We start from the raw sequence: 16,540 nt of genomic DNA, 5'->3' as shown, positions 1-16,540 counted from the left end.
TCTACAAACCCACGCCTGATTATTATTAAAGGACGAGTGGCGCTGAGTGTCATGTTAGCTTGTGACACGGCTAACTAATTATGCACCTCATTTGAGTTTAGGCTTTCGCAGGAATTGGATTTCGGCGTGATTCGTAACTGGAAACACACCAGTCGCCCGCTGTGTAATTATTTACGCGTAAATACCTCGTCCGCTGTCCGTTTTGTTTCCGCTCGGTTGTTGTTTCCGACTTCCTGCTTGCTCACAGCAGCTAGGCGTCTATCGTGATTGATGAGTCGATGGTCGAAATGGCGGACCAAATCCAATTATAAACTAGAGACTAGAGAGCACAGAGTGCAGCTTACTGAATGACAACAATGACACCACGGAGAGTAATTAGTAAATTACCGACACGACAAAATAATATTTTTTTACTTCCGCCACGTTTTTTACGGTTTTGAAACATAAAAAGGAAATTTAGTCTCGGAAGGTCAAAACCGTGACTAAAGTACTTTAGTCACGGGTTTACTCGTGGTTAAAGTGGCATTTAGCGCACTTGATACTTAAAATACAATTTTATGTTAAATTTACAGTTTTTGGAGAATAATAGGATAAAGAGGCTTTCCAAGGTGCAGTACGAGAGGATCTTTTCTTTGGAACGTCATTCACGCTCGGATCGACAGGAAATTCCTCGGCAAACTTGGAACTATTGAACGTATAACGTATAAATGCACTGGATTCGAACTGGCGTTATTGCAAAGAGGATGATCCCGGCTTCGGATCATCCCCGAGACGTATTGTGCGCTTGTAATCCGCTCACCTACCCGAACCTTATAAAATAGAAATTATTTTCTTCTCTGATATATTTTCTAAAATAATAAAACGTGTGTAAAATGTGATTTTGTGTGAATCGAGTTGAACACGCAATATGCGAGTGAATTATGACGATATTACACGCGTATTATTGAGTGTCCTCTTGGGACTGACTATCCGCTGTAGTGAATGAGCGGGTGGAGTGCGAGCGCCGAGGGTGTTAATTGCTTTAGCGGCGCCAAGCCACTAATGCGACGTAATTAAAACTCGCCGAAAATTCGCACGGGACCTTATATTAAACACTCGGAATCTCATTATGATTCAAGAGTGAGCGTTCATCGCATATATTCGACTACATCTACACCTTCGAGAGATGAGTGAATAAGGGCGACGAAGTTAATTAAACATTACAATCTTCGAAGATGTTCACATCTATATTATGGCATTAATCAAATTGTTGAACGATGGAAATAATAGAATATTCTTCGATATTTAGAAAGTGATTATCTTCTATACCAAAACCGATAGGTAAAAACGAATTGAAGATTTTTAATTTACCGATAATTATCGATTAGATACGATATTAAAATGTATAATACTGCATTAAATTTGCTATGAAATATAAAATGCATCTTTGTGTTTCGTGTTTATTACAAAGAACGCAATGTAAATATACTTGTTTTGTCTGATTATTTGCTTATCATAAGATAGCAGATGCTAGAGTTTACATAGAAACTAGTATAACTTCACAAACAACTCACCGATACTATCAAATCTTGTTTTGTCAACACCACGATGAATTTAATACAAATATGTGCATCCAACCGCCATCTAGCCTCAAACTAACCGATATATTTAGATAAGATGCTTGCTGCGCGCCAACTCACGCAAAGACTCAGTGTTAGTGAACACAGTGTGAGCCACACACACAGCTGGTATTTAATGCACGAATGCGACTCGTAGCGCCACCTATTGTTTCTTTGGCAAACTAATAAAACTTAAGTAAAACATATCCGTTATCTTTTCTTGTAGATAAGTTGAATGTTTGTATATAAAAACATTCAAGAACTCGGGTTTCTTTGTTTTAAAGGGGACGACAAGATATTTATGAAAATATTTAATGAACACAGTCAATGAATTTCAGAACTCTTTGTTTTCTGTCACGCTGCAGCTTGTAATACCTTACGTGACAACCGCATCAACCCGGAAACAGGATCCCTCCCAAAATATTTCACCTGCATCTCATTGCCAACTTCCAGCCCCAAAGCAGAAGGATGTGCCACCTATTAATAAACAAAATCATCAACTTTCAAAAACACAAATATCATAAACACAAAATTACTTTTCGTTGATCCAACTGAGAATTATGCAGCAATGCAGGCGGCATTCCTGGATACAACGTGACCATTACCCCAATATCCCTCAATTCAACAATTGTCGCTGGATAAATACCACCAAACTCCAATTCTGGTGTCCTCTCCGTAGTCAAAAACTTATTAATAATTTCTTTCGCTTCGTCCATGGCGTGTTGATTCGGTGCAAAGATTTCAAACGTGGTGTCATCAATTTGATTTACTTGCACACCAGTTTCAACGAACAATTTCTTCAGATTAATTCCACCTATACCTAATAGTTTAGCGCGTTTGTGCGCTTCGACTTCTAATTTTTGACTAACAGGCATGTTATCCTTCTTTTCAGAGCGCGGTTTATCAATACAATCATGCATTATGTCTAAAATTTTACTCTTGGCATCAGTGGCTTTTTGGAGGGCTTCCATGACAACTTTCAGGGGTAAACCAGGGATTTTGATGTCTGCTTGAAGAGCAGTTATACCTTTTCTGGTTCCTGCGATTTTAAAAGTCCATATCACCCATGTAATCTTCAATTCCTAGTAAATCAGTGAGGATTTTATAGTCTTCCATGTGTTTTGTATCTTCTTTATCGTATTTTGAGATTAGACCGATTGCAACACCAGCTGCTGGTGCACTAATTGGTACACCAGCGTCCATTAGAGCCAAGGAACCAGCACAAACCGTAGCCATACTGCTTGATCCTTTAAAATATTAAGTTTCAATGTTTTTTAATAAAATTTTGTTTGTTTTTATTTACCATTTGATTCTAAAACCTCTGAAGTTAATCTTATAGTGAAAGGATAATCAGCAGGCACTATAGGAGTCAAAGCCTTCTCTGCAAGTGCACCATGTCCAATTTCCCTTCGTCCTAGAGGTCCTACCCTGCCAGTTTCCTTAGTTGCAAATGGCGGAAACTCATAATGAAGGAAAAAGTTCTTTTCTTTAACACCACTGCGAAAATAACAATTAAACATAACATTTTACTCAATAATTTAATGTTTTACCTTGTTAACATGGCGATTGAATCCATTTTCAATGCACTTTGAGGTGAATCCAAAGCAACAGTCGCAAAAACCTGCGTCTGCCCACGTTGAAACACAGAACAACCATGCAAAGGTTTATACATATTCACCTGGCATGAAATATTCCGCAAATCATCAAAATGGCGCCCGTCACAACGCAGTTCATCCTCTAAGACTAGATTTCTGAATACCGCTTTGATAATCTTACCAATACCATCCGCAATCAACGTAGCATCAACACTAGGAAAATCTACGCGTATTTTTTCCATTACATCATTACGCACATCGTTTATAGCATTATCACGTTGAAGTTTATCATAAGTTGTGTTCATAAAAATTTCCCTCACGCGCATTTCGGTTAAAACCCGTAAGGCTTCCAGAATTTCACTGGATAACTCCACAGGCGGTTCAAAAACGCGTTTTTTCTTACCGGTAACTTTTGCAAGTGTTTCTATAGAATGAATTACACTCTGTGCTTCTTTCGTGCCTAATTTAATAGCTTTCTGAAGATCCTGTAGAAGAATATTATTCGCGTTGCCTTCTAACATAACAACTAGATTTTGTTTCGTTGCTGTTACGATTAAATTGAGCAAAGATCCTTGGAGTTCTCTTCGTGTGGGATTAAAAAGTACTTCGCCGTCGATCATACCAACCCTGACTGCTCCAACTGGTCCATTCCATGGAATATCACTGATTGCCAACGCTGCAGATGCGGCGTTGATTGATAAAACGTCAGGATTATTCACGGAATCAACTGCTAACATATTACAGATAATTTGTGTCTCGAAATTAAACCCGTCTGGAAATAAAGGACGTAATGATCGGTCGATTACACGAGATGTTAGAATTTCTCGGTCGGTAGCGCCCATTTCTCGCCGGAGGAAATTCGTTGGAATTCGGCCGGCTGCGGCGGATTTTTGACGATAATCAACAACCAATGGAAGAAATGAACTTGGTGATGGTTTTGTTTTTGATACAGCTGTTACCATTACTGAAGTGTCACCTAGAGTTGTAACTGCACAGCCATCAGACATTTTTGCATACATTCCAGTTGAAATTTTCATATTTCGCCTGCAAATTAACATTTTATCAATAAAAAATATAAACATTTAAAATATCATACATAAAATAAAATGAAATAGTGTTCTAATACACTTTATACCTAATATTATGCTTAATAATACTAAATTTATTTGTTTATTACCCATTTGAAAAAGGAACATCAACTTCTTCAGCAGAAAGCGCACTTTTATGCAAAGTTTTCCTATGATTTAACATGTGTTTCAGTCTGATTTTCTGCAGCACTTTGGTGTATTTACTACTATTAAACATTTTGTTGTTTGTTTTATTAATACACTATTATTATATAAACTATTATTTGTTTTTTGGCTCTCAGAAACTTCGGCCTAGAGATGAATATTTTCTGAGGTTAGAACATGCGCAAGTCTTAATAAATTTAAACATACAGCATGTCTCTAGATAATAAAATCGTTAAACAAGCGACTTTTACTTATTAAATGAATGTTTAATTACATAATTTCGTTTAGAAACTAATGCGTCAACTCTCTCTTTGCATAGAAATCACTATACACAACAAATTCTTGTTCCCAATCGCATTTTTCCTTATATTTTGAGGCTAATCTGGCACAGATTGACCAAACACAGCTGTTTGCTGATAATTTCCAAATCATTCGCTTGTTCCTTACGGACATGATGTGATATCGAAGTCGTATAAAATGTAAACACAGTGGTTTTCCTGCCGTAATTTAATTTAAGGTAACGGGTTTAGTAACTACCATCGAGGACAGCGAATTGCGCCTCGTAATCGTAATCTATTCATGCGTTGAATTAAATGTTGCTGGAACGAATCAGCGAATCTTAAGGTTATTAAATTTGCTTTTTGTTCATTATTTTAGAACGTATTGATCTAAAGTTTTGGAATAGACGGTTTAGTTTCAAGAATGGCTCAAAGCTGTCCACTTCTGCAGAGGATCTTGGCTTCATCAGTGACTGCAGCTGCCAGGGCTGGGAAAATCATTCGAGATGTGATGAGTTTGGGTGAATTGGGCATTGTTGAGAAGGTAATGTATATATATCACCTAACAACTAGTTTTAAATATGAAAACTGGAAACAAAACTGAACAAAACTGGATTTAAAAGATAATTCTGTTCAAAACTCTTTAAAAACTTACAAAAATTGATGCAGGGTAAAAATGATCTGCAAACTGAAGCTGACCGTTCAGCGCAACGATGCATCATGGCAAATCTAAGCCAACAATTCCCTAAAATTGCGATTATCGGCGAAGAAGGGCCTTCCAATTGCGAGGTACCAAGCGATTGGGTAACTCTCGAGCAGGATCAAGACGTTTTAACCAAATTATGTCCCAATGATTACATGAAAGTTGCTGATGAGGATATTGTGGTCTGGGTAGACCCGTTAGACGGTACTTCTGAGTACACCCAAGGACTTCTTGAGCACGTCACGGTCTTGATCGGCATCGCTGTCAAGGGTAAAGCAGTCGCCGGAGTTATCCATCAGCCGTACTACAATTACAAACAAAATCAACAACAATGTAAAACTGATAATAATCTAGGAAGGACACTCTGGGGACTTGTTGGTATGGGTGTTGGTGGGTTTACACCCATCAATCCACCACAAAATGGTTTGGTAGTGGCCACAACGCGCTCACACTCTGATAAAATGGTACAAATGGCGCTGGACGCCTTAAAACCACAAGAAATCATCAAAGTGGGCGGTGCTGGTTATAAGGTAATAAAAAAACATAAAATTTATAAAATATTTAACAGAATATCTGCGTAGGTTATGCTTTTGATGGAAGGAAAAGCAAACGCGTACGTTTTCGCTAGCAAAGGTTGTAAGAAATGGGACACGTGCGCGCCGGAAGCCATTTTGACAGCCATTGGTGGTAAACTGACAGATGTACATGGTGAATACTATTGCTACGACGCCAATGTACAGTATCCGAATAAAGGAGGAGTTTTCGCAACGGCAAAAGGCGTGAATCATGGCGAATTATTAACCAAGTTACCGCAGGAAGTACGCGACACTCTGGTGTAATCTGAATAGTACCAAGCCTTCCAATAATTATGTGGAAACATTCCTTATTCCTACTTATTACGGCCTACTGTAGCAGTTAACTTTAAGTTGTTAATGTAATATACATAAACTTGGACCCACCAAACAAACGCACAATTGTAATATCCAATATTTAATGTAAGAATTGTATGAAAGACTGACGGAAATATAAAAGCATGTTAAATGTGTTGAAACTTTTGTTGTTTCTTTGGTAGAAGGAAAAACACTGAATGTGAAAAATTGGGCAAAGCACGCCAATAATTTGATTCTAGTTGTGTGTGTTGGTAATTAAATAGGAAACGTGTTTGACTTTTAGCGATTTCCATCAATAACACAGCGCATCGTGCGTGTGAACGCCTGCACGCGATGCTTTAACGACATTCCATAGATTAATTCATCTGATTGATGATTGATGAATGAAATACAAGCGCAATTAACCCGAAATGCGATGTACACAAAAGTCTATCTTGCAATCACTCACCAAATTGTACAAATCGTCCTGGCGAGACATTCGACACGCTTGAGCAGCAAAGCAACGAAGTGAAAACATTAAATTTCCACTCAGTCTTTGTACAAACATCAAAGATGTCAGTTCTTACACAGACATCCAACGCGATTATATATCTAATGTTTATAAGTTCAACAAAAGCTCAAAACATTAACTACGATGCTTTTAATACTTCCAGCACGATAGATACTGCAACAGCAACAGCTTGTTTAACAAATTTAACACGAGAAGCCTTTGGAATTAATAAACTCATCACCATTTTGGATTGTAACATAACCAAAGAACCAGGCTTTACAATTCTAACCAATCAAATGGCTATCCTGCATAAATACGCAGAGAAAAACATCCGGAGCTTTGAGATAACAAACGGAACACGAAATACATTCCCATCTTTTGAAACTTGCATTGCAAATTGTGATTCCAAGGTGCAAAAGAAGCGAGTTTACAAGAAAAAGTTTAATACATTAAGAAAAAACCAAATCTACTTGGTTTTTATTGATAGCATTGCTGATTATGAAGCAAATATGTTCAAAATACAAACAATGGTTCCCTATAATATGTCAGCAGAGTTTTTTCTGTTTTACACAAATGTACCGAATGATACAAGAGCCACAGCGTTGGAAATATTACAGATAGCGTTCGATCAGAGTAAATTCACAACAAAACTAATAATTCCCATTGAAAGGGATGTGTTTTACCTGTATAACTTCAATTTATACCCAAAAGAGAAGAAATATTGCGCGGCGCACCCCATGTTGACCTTAATCAACACCTGTTATCATGGTGTCTTCACCAAAAGAGTTTACCGTAATAATTATGACTTCTCCCGGTTGAATTGTACAATACCTGTGATTATGATGGAGATCCCACCGTTTGTAATCACTCCAAACGATGGCCTTGAAGTGTTAATCTTGAAAGAATTCGAGAGGCGTCTGAATGTGACATTTGAGAAGTCAATGAATAGCATGTCTGGCTCCTGGGGCATGAAACAACCCAATGGGACTTGGTCAGGACTCCTGGAACAGATATACATCGACCCGTTTAATATTGGCGTTGGGGCTGTATCGCTAAAGGAAGACCGATTGATTGATTTTGATTATACGACGGATTACTTTTCAGAATCCATGTTGTTTGTGGTCCCCACTGCGGATAGAGTTGAAGAATGGAAGTTGATCATGATTATCTTCAGTTGGTCAACATGGCTGGTCCTGTTTATTCTTTTCGTTGTGATTAGTGTGTTGATTTGGATTGCGAGCAATGTTGAAGAGTTGGTTACAGCTGATGATCGAAACTTAACCACGTTTGGCAGCGCCATGTTGTTGTCCTTGCAGGTAGCCATTGCTTTTGCAGTTGACAAGCAGCCACGTGCATTGGCGAACCGGATGTTGTTTATCACCTACGCGTTGTTTATTATTATAGTTTCGTGTTTGTATCAGAGTGCTTTGATTGATATTTTGACGAATCCGCAGTATCAGCATCAAATTAAAACTTACGAAGAGGTTGTTGATGCTTCGATACCTCTTGGAGGTAGTTCAGAGTATCGAGAAATCTTTAATGAATCAGATAAAGTGTTGTATGATAAATATGTAATATTATCAGGCGAAAATGCTGTATATCAGGTTGCAAAAGGCGCGTTTATAACGATTTCTGGTGAATTTTACGTGAAATTCATTTCGGGGACACCGGAAGTTACGCATCAAGATGGCACCTCTAAAATCTACGTCATATATGATGATGTGGTGTATATTGACACTTTTCGAATTGTTTTCTCGAAGAATTACGTCCTGAAGAAACAGTTTGATGATATTATTGATGGATTACTCACCGCTGGATTTATTGCGAAGTGGACACAATATTATACTAATCAATATCGGCCTGCTGATTGGAAACCAATGGATTATGAAAAAAGCACATCGAATGATGTTGTACTCACCATGCGCCATTTTGAAGGCTCGTTTGCTTTACTTCTCTTTGGTTTGGTTTGCGGACTGATTACGTTTGGTCTCGAGTTGATCCTGTACAAATTTAACAAAGAAAAGCGTAGATATTTAATCCAACGTCGATGGAAGAAGATATTAGTTGCTAGAAGAGTGTTTAATCGTAGATTTTTACACTGATTTGACGTTTTGAAATAAATGAATAAATGTAAAACTTTGAATGTTGTAATATGCAACCCAATATACACCTTTGAGCGTAGTGACTGGGGCGGGAGATTGCGCTGTGGTCGGTATGGTGCTGGTGGTGCTGGTGGCGCGTACGTCATCGCAAGGTATTCTGGGAGGAGCTGTAGTTGATTTGTCTCGCGCGCGGCCCGACCTTCGTGTCACGTCTGTCAAGATGTTGGTCGAGTGCGTCCCCCATGTAGCTGGTTAATTGTGTAATCGGAGCGTGTCCTGGGTGCTGCTGGGTGTGCGCCATGTTTACGGGAACGGTGTTCGTGAAGCTGTGCGAGGCGTCCGGCCTACGGCCGACCGACTTTCAGAAGCGATGGACGTTCGGCAAGCCCGACGAGCAGCTGATCGACCCGTACGTAACCATAGACGTGGACGACTCGCATGTGGCGCAGACATCCGCCAAGCCGAAGACGTTCGATCCGGTGTGGAACGAGGAGTTCGAGCAGCAGGTGGAGAACGCCAAGGCGCTCACGCTCACCGTCTTCCACAAGACGACCATCCCGCCCGATCAGTTCGTCGCCAATTGTTGTATACCCATTGAGGACCTGCTCAGCAAGGAGAAGGAGGATCAGGACTTCTGGGTCAATCTCGAGCCGACGGGACGGTTACACATTCGCATTGATCTAAAAACATCCAATGGTGAGTGCGTTGCGACGAGACGACTTCGATTGTTTCGCCATCAATCATTTGACCTAGATTGAATTGTTAGGCATACTTCTTTCTCAATAGGCAACCCAATATACACCATTTAGGTTAAGAACAAGTTGCTATTTTGAATTTTAAAATTTGCAATGAAATTTCTTTTAGCCGACTGCCATCATGGCGCAAAACCACGTGAATTCAAGGAACGTCAGGGTTTCAATCGGCGCCGCGGCGCAATGCGACGTCGCGTTCACCAAGTCAACGGTCACAAGTTTATGGCGACTTTCCTCCGACAGCCGACATTTTGTTCACACTGCAAGGAATTTATTTGGTAAATTAACACATTATGCTCAAATATAACACTGATAGAATACTGCTTATGCGCTTCAGGGATAGTTTTTGACACACTTGTGCTTGTTATTAACCATTTTATACTCCAGTATTGCTTGTGAAAAGTAACAATGGTTTTGTTCCAGGGGTTTGGGCAAGCAAGGCTATCAGTGTCAAGGTAATAAGATTACTGTGTCTTACAACTAAACAATACGATGGTGTTTTTGCTCTCTCCTACTTCTTTTTGCATGTTTGCTGTTGAAAAACTGTATATATTGGTGTTCTTCTATCGGTACACACGAAAACTCACTGAAAATAATCATAACCTGGACAACAAGATGGGTTGCATACAACTTTCACTTAATTTCAACAAGATTCAAGACGAACAACAACTACACACAGATTTATTAAATATTGTATTTTCATTTGCAGCATTTTCAATCCCAGCATGGCTGTCTCGTATGCTTTTTAATTTACGTTTTTTTGTAAGTTAATGCCTTTTATATTATTATTTTTGATTTATTTCTATTTATTCAATTGACACTCGCGCATATTAATATCGTTGTGATGTTCTTCAAACGGATATTAATTTTAATCAATTTCAAATTATCTAACCCGATTTACTGTATTATGTACATATTTGTTGGTATATCGTGGTGAAATTCTGTTTTACTTGTGTTCAGTGTGCACCTGCGTTGTTCACAAAAGATGTCATCTTCTGGTGCTAACAAAATGTCCGGGAATGAAGGATGAGGTAAGGATTTCATCAATAATTCCCTCAAAAATATGAAAAACACCAACACTGTTTGTTTCTAGTCGACCAATCAAAGCACACGCTTCAGCGTGAATGTGCCCCATCGATTCGAGGTGCACAATTACAAACGATTTACGTTCTGTGATCATTGCGGCTCGCTACTCTACGGTCTGATAAAACAGGGCCTGCAATGCGCCTTGTGCAATCTGAACGTGCACAAACGCTGTCAGAAGAACGTCGCCAACAATTGCGGTACAAACACCAAGGATCTGGCCGAAGTGCTCGCGAAGATTGGCGTTTCACCCGACAAACAGGCACCTATCAAGGGGACCTATCTTCGCGCGAGTGGTAATGGCGGCACATCTGTTGGCGGCGAGGAACCGCCCGGGGGATGTGAAGATACGAACGCACAAGAGAATTCGAAACCTCTAGATGACAAATTACATGGTAATTCATTAAAAAAATTAAATTTTTGTGTTTTTACGTGTTACAGACACGAAAAGTGACACATTAGTCACGACCGTGTCTAAAGTACTTTAATTATGTGTTTAAAGTGGCTTTTAGCGATACTTGGTACTTAATATTCCATTAATTAACGTTTTAGGAGATAAAATTGGACTGTCCGACTTCTCCTTTATCAAAGTCTTGGGTAAAGGAAGCTTTGGTAAAGTAATGCTCGCCGAAAAGAAGGGCACCGATGAGGTGTACGCCGTGAAAGTGTTGAAGAAGGATGTCATCATACAGGACGACGACGTCGATTGCACAATGACGGAGAAGCGCATTCTTGCGCTCGCCGCCAAGCATCCCTTCCTCACCGCTATCCATTCGTGTTTCCAGACCGCCGATCGACTCTTTTTCGTGATGGAGTACGTCAACGGCGGCGACCTCATGTTCCAGATTCAGCGCGCGCGCAAGTTCGACGAGCCGCGCGCGCGTTTCTACGCGGCCGAAGTGACGCTCGCGCTGCAATTTCTACACAAGCACGGCGTCATCTACAGGGACTTGAAATTGGATAATATTCTGCTGGATGCCGAGGGGCATTGCAAATTGGCGGATTTCGGTATGTGCAAGGAGGGTATACTAGATGGCGTTACAACTACGACGTTCTGCGGCACACCGGATTACATTGCGCCGGAGATTCTGCAAGAATTGGAGTATGTCGCGTCGGTGGATTGGTGGGCGCTGGGTGTTTTAATGTATGAAATGATGGCTGGACAGCCGCCGTTCGAGGCGGACAATGAGGATGATTTATTCGAATCGATCCTGCACGACGATGTGCTGTATCCGGTGTGGTTGAGTCGTGATGCCGTCAGCATACTGAAGGGATTCATGACCAAGAATCCGAGTAGGCGATTGGGTTGTGTCGCTGCGCAGGGCACGGAACAAGCGATTCGGGTTCATCCATTCTTTAAAGACATTGATTGGACTGCGTTGGAGCAGCGCAAAGTAAAACCACCGTTCAAACCTAAAATTGTGAGTCATTTTAACGATTTTTTTGATTAAAAAACACGATTTAAACATGTTTTTGTGCGAAATTTTCAGAGAAATCCAAAGGATGCACTTAATTTCGACACGGAATTCACAAGAGAAGAGCCCGTACTGACGCCCGTCAATGCCGAGGTGTTGCGTTCAATAAATCAGGAAGAGTTCGCCGGTTTTTCGTTCGTGAATCGAGATTTCAACCCTTCCCGCTTCTCTGACTAATTACGTGCAATATCATCGCTTCGCTAGAATCCATTACCAAAGATTAGTACATATTAATATACAACAATAATAAACTGTGTAAAAACACACGATTTGCGCATGCGCTACAATTTTCAACATGGTGGAAGTTTGACGCAGATTGGTTACGAAACTTGTCAAACAGCTGTCAAACTTGAGTTGATTGAAAATGCTGCGCATGCGTCAAAATCCAGCTCGAATTGTGGTCATAAAATCACAGGAAAAACATTAATTATGATCAACAATGCAATGCAACTATAAATATTATACATAGCATATAATGCGACTACCGTTAAAAAGAAGTAACAAGAAATACTAAATATATATATAAATACATTGTGTGTGGATGTATGAATGTTAAGTAAAATTTTGATGAGCAGTGTTGTGAATGCAAACAAAGAAAAAAACTAAACAAAACATGTCTAGTCGATGTCATATTAATAGGATAGGAGAATTAACGTACGTATTAAGGACATAAAATGAAACTAAATGTGAACAATGAGATCAATCTGTCAAAACACACCCACACACACATAACATAACCTACACACAAGGTACAGGGCGTTTTCTAGCTGGAACTTAACCCGGACATTGATTTCGTTCGCATCCGCAATCCTCCTCGTGTTTGGTGGGTTGCGGGCATTTATCTCGATAGTTACGTGTGCATTTGATCGATCAACTCGTGGATTATTTCTTGTGTATTCATCCGAATCTCAAACTATAGTTAGATCTCGCCCCGTATTCAAACAATGATGAGAGTACATTTCTAAGAAACGTATATACTGTTATCTATTACCATGTTATAGATATTTATTAATGTGTTTAGGATAGAAAAATTGTCACTATGTGTAGCATTGTGCACGCATCTCCGTCGCCGCTTGCCCCGTCTTGTGCCAAACCCAGAAAAAGTTCACCCGCATTCAACAAAAACACATTGACAACCACCCGAAAATTGAATCAGATACTTAACCGAGAATATATATAAACAAGAGCAACCAACTGTTATTGTTTATATACCATGTTTGTACAACTAGTAATGTACCAATGTGTTATTATCGTAAATGGTGTAAAATTTCATTTCTTTTGTTCGAAACGAAACGGAGTGTTTTTCTGTTTAGGTGAGATGCGAGAAACAAAACAATGCGAATGAATTTTACTCATCGCGATGACGCGAATGTTTCTGTTCTGGAATCTCCGATGATTTGCGCTTGTATCACTTAATCTAAACATGCACGTTATACATGTAACATGTCAGGTGCGACACGGAGTAGGAACACACTCATTGCAATGAGTACACGCGCGCTGTTTTATTTATGAATTAGTTGATGATGATGATGATGCTGGTGGATGAGTAATGTTTCATCATATAACTTTTAGATCATTTAAGCAAATTGTTTGAGATTCTGTCTGTTGTACAATTAATAATTAGTGAATACTAACGATAAGTGCAATCATATTTGTGAGGAAAATGAGAAACAGTGAATAAAGAAAAATCAAATTTGATTTTCTTGCGATTTGCTGGAGTTTGGGTGTAAAGTTTGGTTATGTTATGTTGCAAATTGAAGAAAATGTATGTTTTCGGGGGTTTATTGCTTTAAAACGCAGGTTTAAGCATAAAAATCAATGTTTTGCTTCATAAAATTAATTCTACTGCGTTAATTCTAATAATTATGTTGTTTTTGTGTTACTTTTTACTTTAAACGCGGATTTAGATACAAAAATCGCTATTTTTCTTCAAAAAAAGCTTTTATTTAGTTTTGTTTTTAAATTTCTGCGACTATCTTGTAAAAATTCAGGTTTATTGCGTTTATTATTCATAATTATGTTGTTTTTATGTCATTTTTCACTTTAAAACAAACAAAAATCTCTATTTTACTTCAAAAACGTGAAATTTTCTCAAAAGAATTCAAAAATTCATAGAATTTACTAATTTTTATAATTTATTTAACAAATTTTACAATATTTTTACTCTGTACATTAATACCAATATGTTTTAGGTGGAGTTCCCTCAGCTTTAACCCCCATACTCTCCAAAATATCCATTTCGAAAGTTTTGAGAGCTGGTTGAAAAGTTATTGCTGAAGCATCATCTGCCAAAGTATCTTTAGCTTGTTCTTTATAAGATTTCTTTGATTTATAATCAATTGTCTCTTCCATAGAAGCTGGCACAGGAATAATCCTTCCAGACCTCAGCGATACTCTCACTTTTTCACCCTCTTCAGTATATCGCCACTCAATTGGCGTGGATTTCAAGTCTGATGGATCAACTAATGCTACTTCAGTGGTGACAAGCAGTGGCTGTTCTGTTTGGATGAATACACCAGCAAAATTCTTATCTTCTGCCAGTGATTTTAATTTGGTGTTTAGTCCCTCTACGATCACCCAATTTCTTTCTTGGATAATTTCGCGGACGTAACCATGTTTTCCCTTGTCTTTTCCGACGAGAATTTCAACGCGATCGCCCCTGAAGAAGCTCCATTCTTTGACTGGTTCAATGAAAATTTTAGAACTGTATCTTCCCGGTTGATTATCTTGTCGGAATGCGAATGTCCATGGTCTATGCAAACCAAATTTGAACTTTTTGCGTTTTATTTCGGCGTCTGGTTTGTATTGGATGCCTTTTGGATTGCGCCAATATACTTGATTCATTGTGCGTTCGATGTATCTGTCGGGTAGGTTGGCATATTGTTTGGACCATTTTCCGACTCTCTGTAAGAGAAGATTTGTTAAACGCATTGTAAAATTATTTATTATTACTCCACCGGGGAAGAGTATTATTTTCTGAGGTTATGTTTAAATTTCTAGTAATTTCTAGTGATTTCTACTTTATTTGAATGTAGTTCGGACAGTTGTGTCCAGGGGGCGCTTGTATGTAGATGTTGGCGTAAAATTGTAACCGTCCATTATTCGTTTTGTGCTGTTTGAACAAGTCGCGCACCGTGCGCGTTACTTAAGATAAGAAACTTTAAAGTTGATTCTAGAGGACACTAGGTCGCAAAAACACGCCAAAACTTGTCTGCAGCATGTGTGTAGTTGTATGTAAGTGTACCGCGAGTGCATCAAGTCGTATAGATGTGTTCGAGAGTTGGCGAGAAAAAAAACATGGCGTGAGTATTTATCGTATTTGAACACAGATAGCCGTTGATAATTCGCGACAATCTTACTAACAAAATATCGATACTTGCATGTCTCGTGCAGTTTTATGTTTACAAACGAAATATTGGATTTGATTTTATTTCATTTCATGTTCTTTTAACTAGTATTTTTCCGTGGAAATATTTACACACGTTAGAAATGAAAACGAGTGATGTGTGTAATGCGTATGGATTGTGGTAGCATAAAAAGCGATTATAGAGAATCTGTCATCTGTAGTGTCGGAGTATTGAGCCTGTCACAAACAAGGATTTTCCTCCGGCGTCGCGCGCGAAAAGCGTTGAAAATCCCTCTCGAAATTCGACTTTTGACAGAGCACTTAGCATCCACCTGCAACCCAACACACTACCTGCACTACATTGATCCGCGTGAACTTTCCGATAAATTCATAAAACTTTTCCGAATACGAAATCCACTTCGGCATAATTACAATAAAAAGCGACGCAATAAAAACCGAGGGTTTTTGTTTCGGTCTGGCGGTAAATTAGACGCGGCAGAGATGAGCATTTATATATCGATCAATCAGTGAAGGCATAAATATTCGATGAGGACGTCGAACTTGCCATTACTAGGCCACTTTTCGTTCATTAAACGAAACGTTGAAGAGCGTTTTTTGTGTTTCAACACGGCGTGCGGGCGTCTGCTTTTCGGAGAGGCACGAAAAAAGTCATGTCAGGTTCAGAAACGCATTTAGCATCGATTTTCTCATAATATTTAATGATATTTGAACGACAAACTCCGTATAACGTCAAAATATGTATCAATCGGTTGGTTTATATTAATTTCTTCTGGGTAATGACGAAAAATATTTTAATTCCTAGCAATTATGAGATAGAATATTTTTTTAAATAGGTACATGACATCGATGGTAACATTTGAAATATTGTTGTAATTATGCAACCCAACATTCCTATAAATTGCAATGCAAATTTCTATAACTTAAGCACGATTTTTCAGCTAATTTGTTAACATAACATCCCTACTAAGATTATAA

The 16,540-nt window shown here is 38.8% G+C and overlaps 5 protein-coding genes across 5 annotated transcripts; 3 read left to right on the top strand and 2 right to left on the bottom strand.

Moving 5' to 3' along the window:
• Positions 1-1,894: 1,894 nt before the first annotated feature.
• On the bottom strand, positions 1,895-4,694 carry PNPase (polyribonucleotide nucleotidyltransferase 1). Its single transcript, XM_065312961.1, is given in 6 exon segments — positions 1,895-2,075; positions 2,135-2,650; positions 2,652-2,845; positions 2,902-3,095; positions 3,149-4,237; positions 4,371-4,694. Coding segments are annotated over 6 exon segments (2,244 nt in total). The 5' UTR covers positions 4,499-4,694; the 3' UTR covers positions 1,895-1,952.
• A 418-nt stretch (positions 4,695-5,112) lies between these two features.
• LOC135799756 (3'(2'),5'-bisphosphate nucleotidase 1) lies at positions 5,113-6,457 on the top strand. The gene is made up of 3 exons (XM_065312963.1): positions 5,113-5,247; positions 5,373-5,936; positions 5,988-6,457. The coding sequence occupies exons 1-3, from the start codon at positions 5,128-5,130 to the stop codon at positions 6,243-6,245; spliced, it is 942 nt and encodes a 313-aa protein (XP_065169035.1). The 5' UTR covers positions 5,113-5,127; the 3' UTR covers positions 6,246-6,457.
• An 829-nt stretch (positions 6,458-7,286) lies between these two features.
• LOC135799690 (uncharacterized) lies at positions 7,287-8,888 on the top strand. The gene has a single exon (XM_065312883.1). It carries the CDS (start codon positions 7,296-7,298, stop codon positions 8,886-8,888), a length of 1,593 nt encoding a protein of 530 aa, XP_065168955.1. The 5' UTR covers positions 7,287-7,295.
• Positions 8,889-9,034: 146 nt separating this feature from the next.
• On the top strand, positions 9,035-13,896 carry Pkc98E (Protein kinase C). The gene is made up of 7 exons (XM_065312962.1): positions 9,035-9,584; positions 9,753-9,918; positions 10,064-10,095; positions 10,601-10,671; positions 10,734-11,118; positions 11,276-12,144; positions 12,214-13,896. The coding sequence occupies exons 1-7, from the start codon at positions 9,188-9,190 to the stop codon at positions 12,373-12,375; spliced, it is 2,082 nt and encodes a 693-aa protein (XP_065169034.1). The 5' UTR covers positions 9,035-9,187; the 3' UTR covers positions 12,376-13,896.
• A 414-nt stretch (positions 13,897-14,310) lies between these two features.
• mRpL24 (mitochondrial ribosomal protein L24) lies at positions 14,311-15,227 on the bottom strand. The gene has a single exon (XM_065312964.1). The coding sequence runs from the start codon at positions 15,127-15,129 to the stop codon at positions 14,371-14,373; it is 759 nt and encodes a 252-aa protein (XP_065169036.1). The 5' UTR covers positions 15,130-15,227; the 3' UTR covers positions 14,311-14,370.
• Positions 15,228-16,540: the final 1,313 nt, after the last annotated feature.

This window comes from Atheta coriaria, unplaced genomic scaffold (genome assembly GCF_025399875.1).
Source record: "Atheta coriaria isolate IRGN ID8LTWV9N9 unplaced genomic scaffold, Caltech_Dcor_3.1 hic_scaffold_9_pilon, whole genome shotgun sequence".
NCBI lineage: Eukaryota > Metazoa > Arthropoda > Insecta > Coleoptera > Staphylinidae > Dalotia > Dalotia coriaria.
This window is presented reverse-complemented; position numbering and strand designations above follow the sequence as displayed.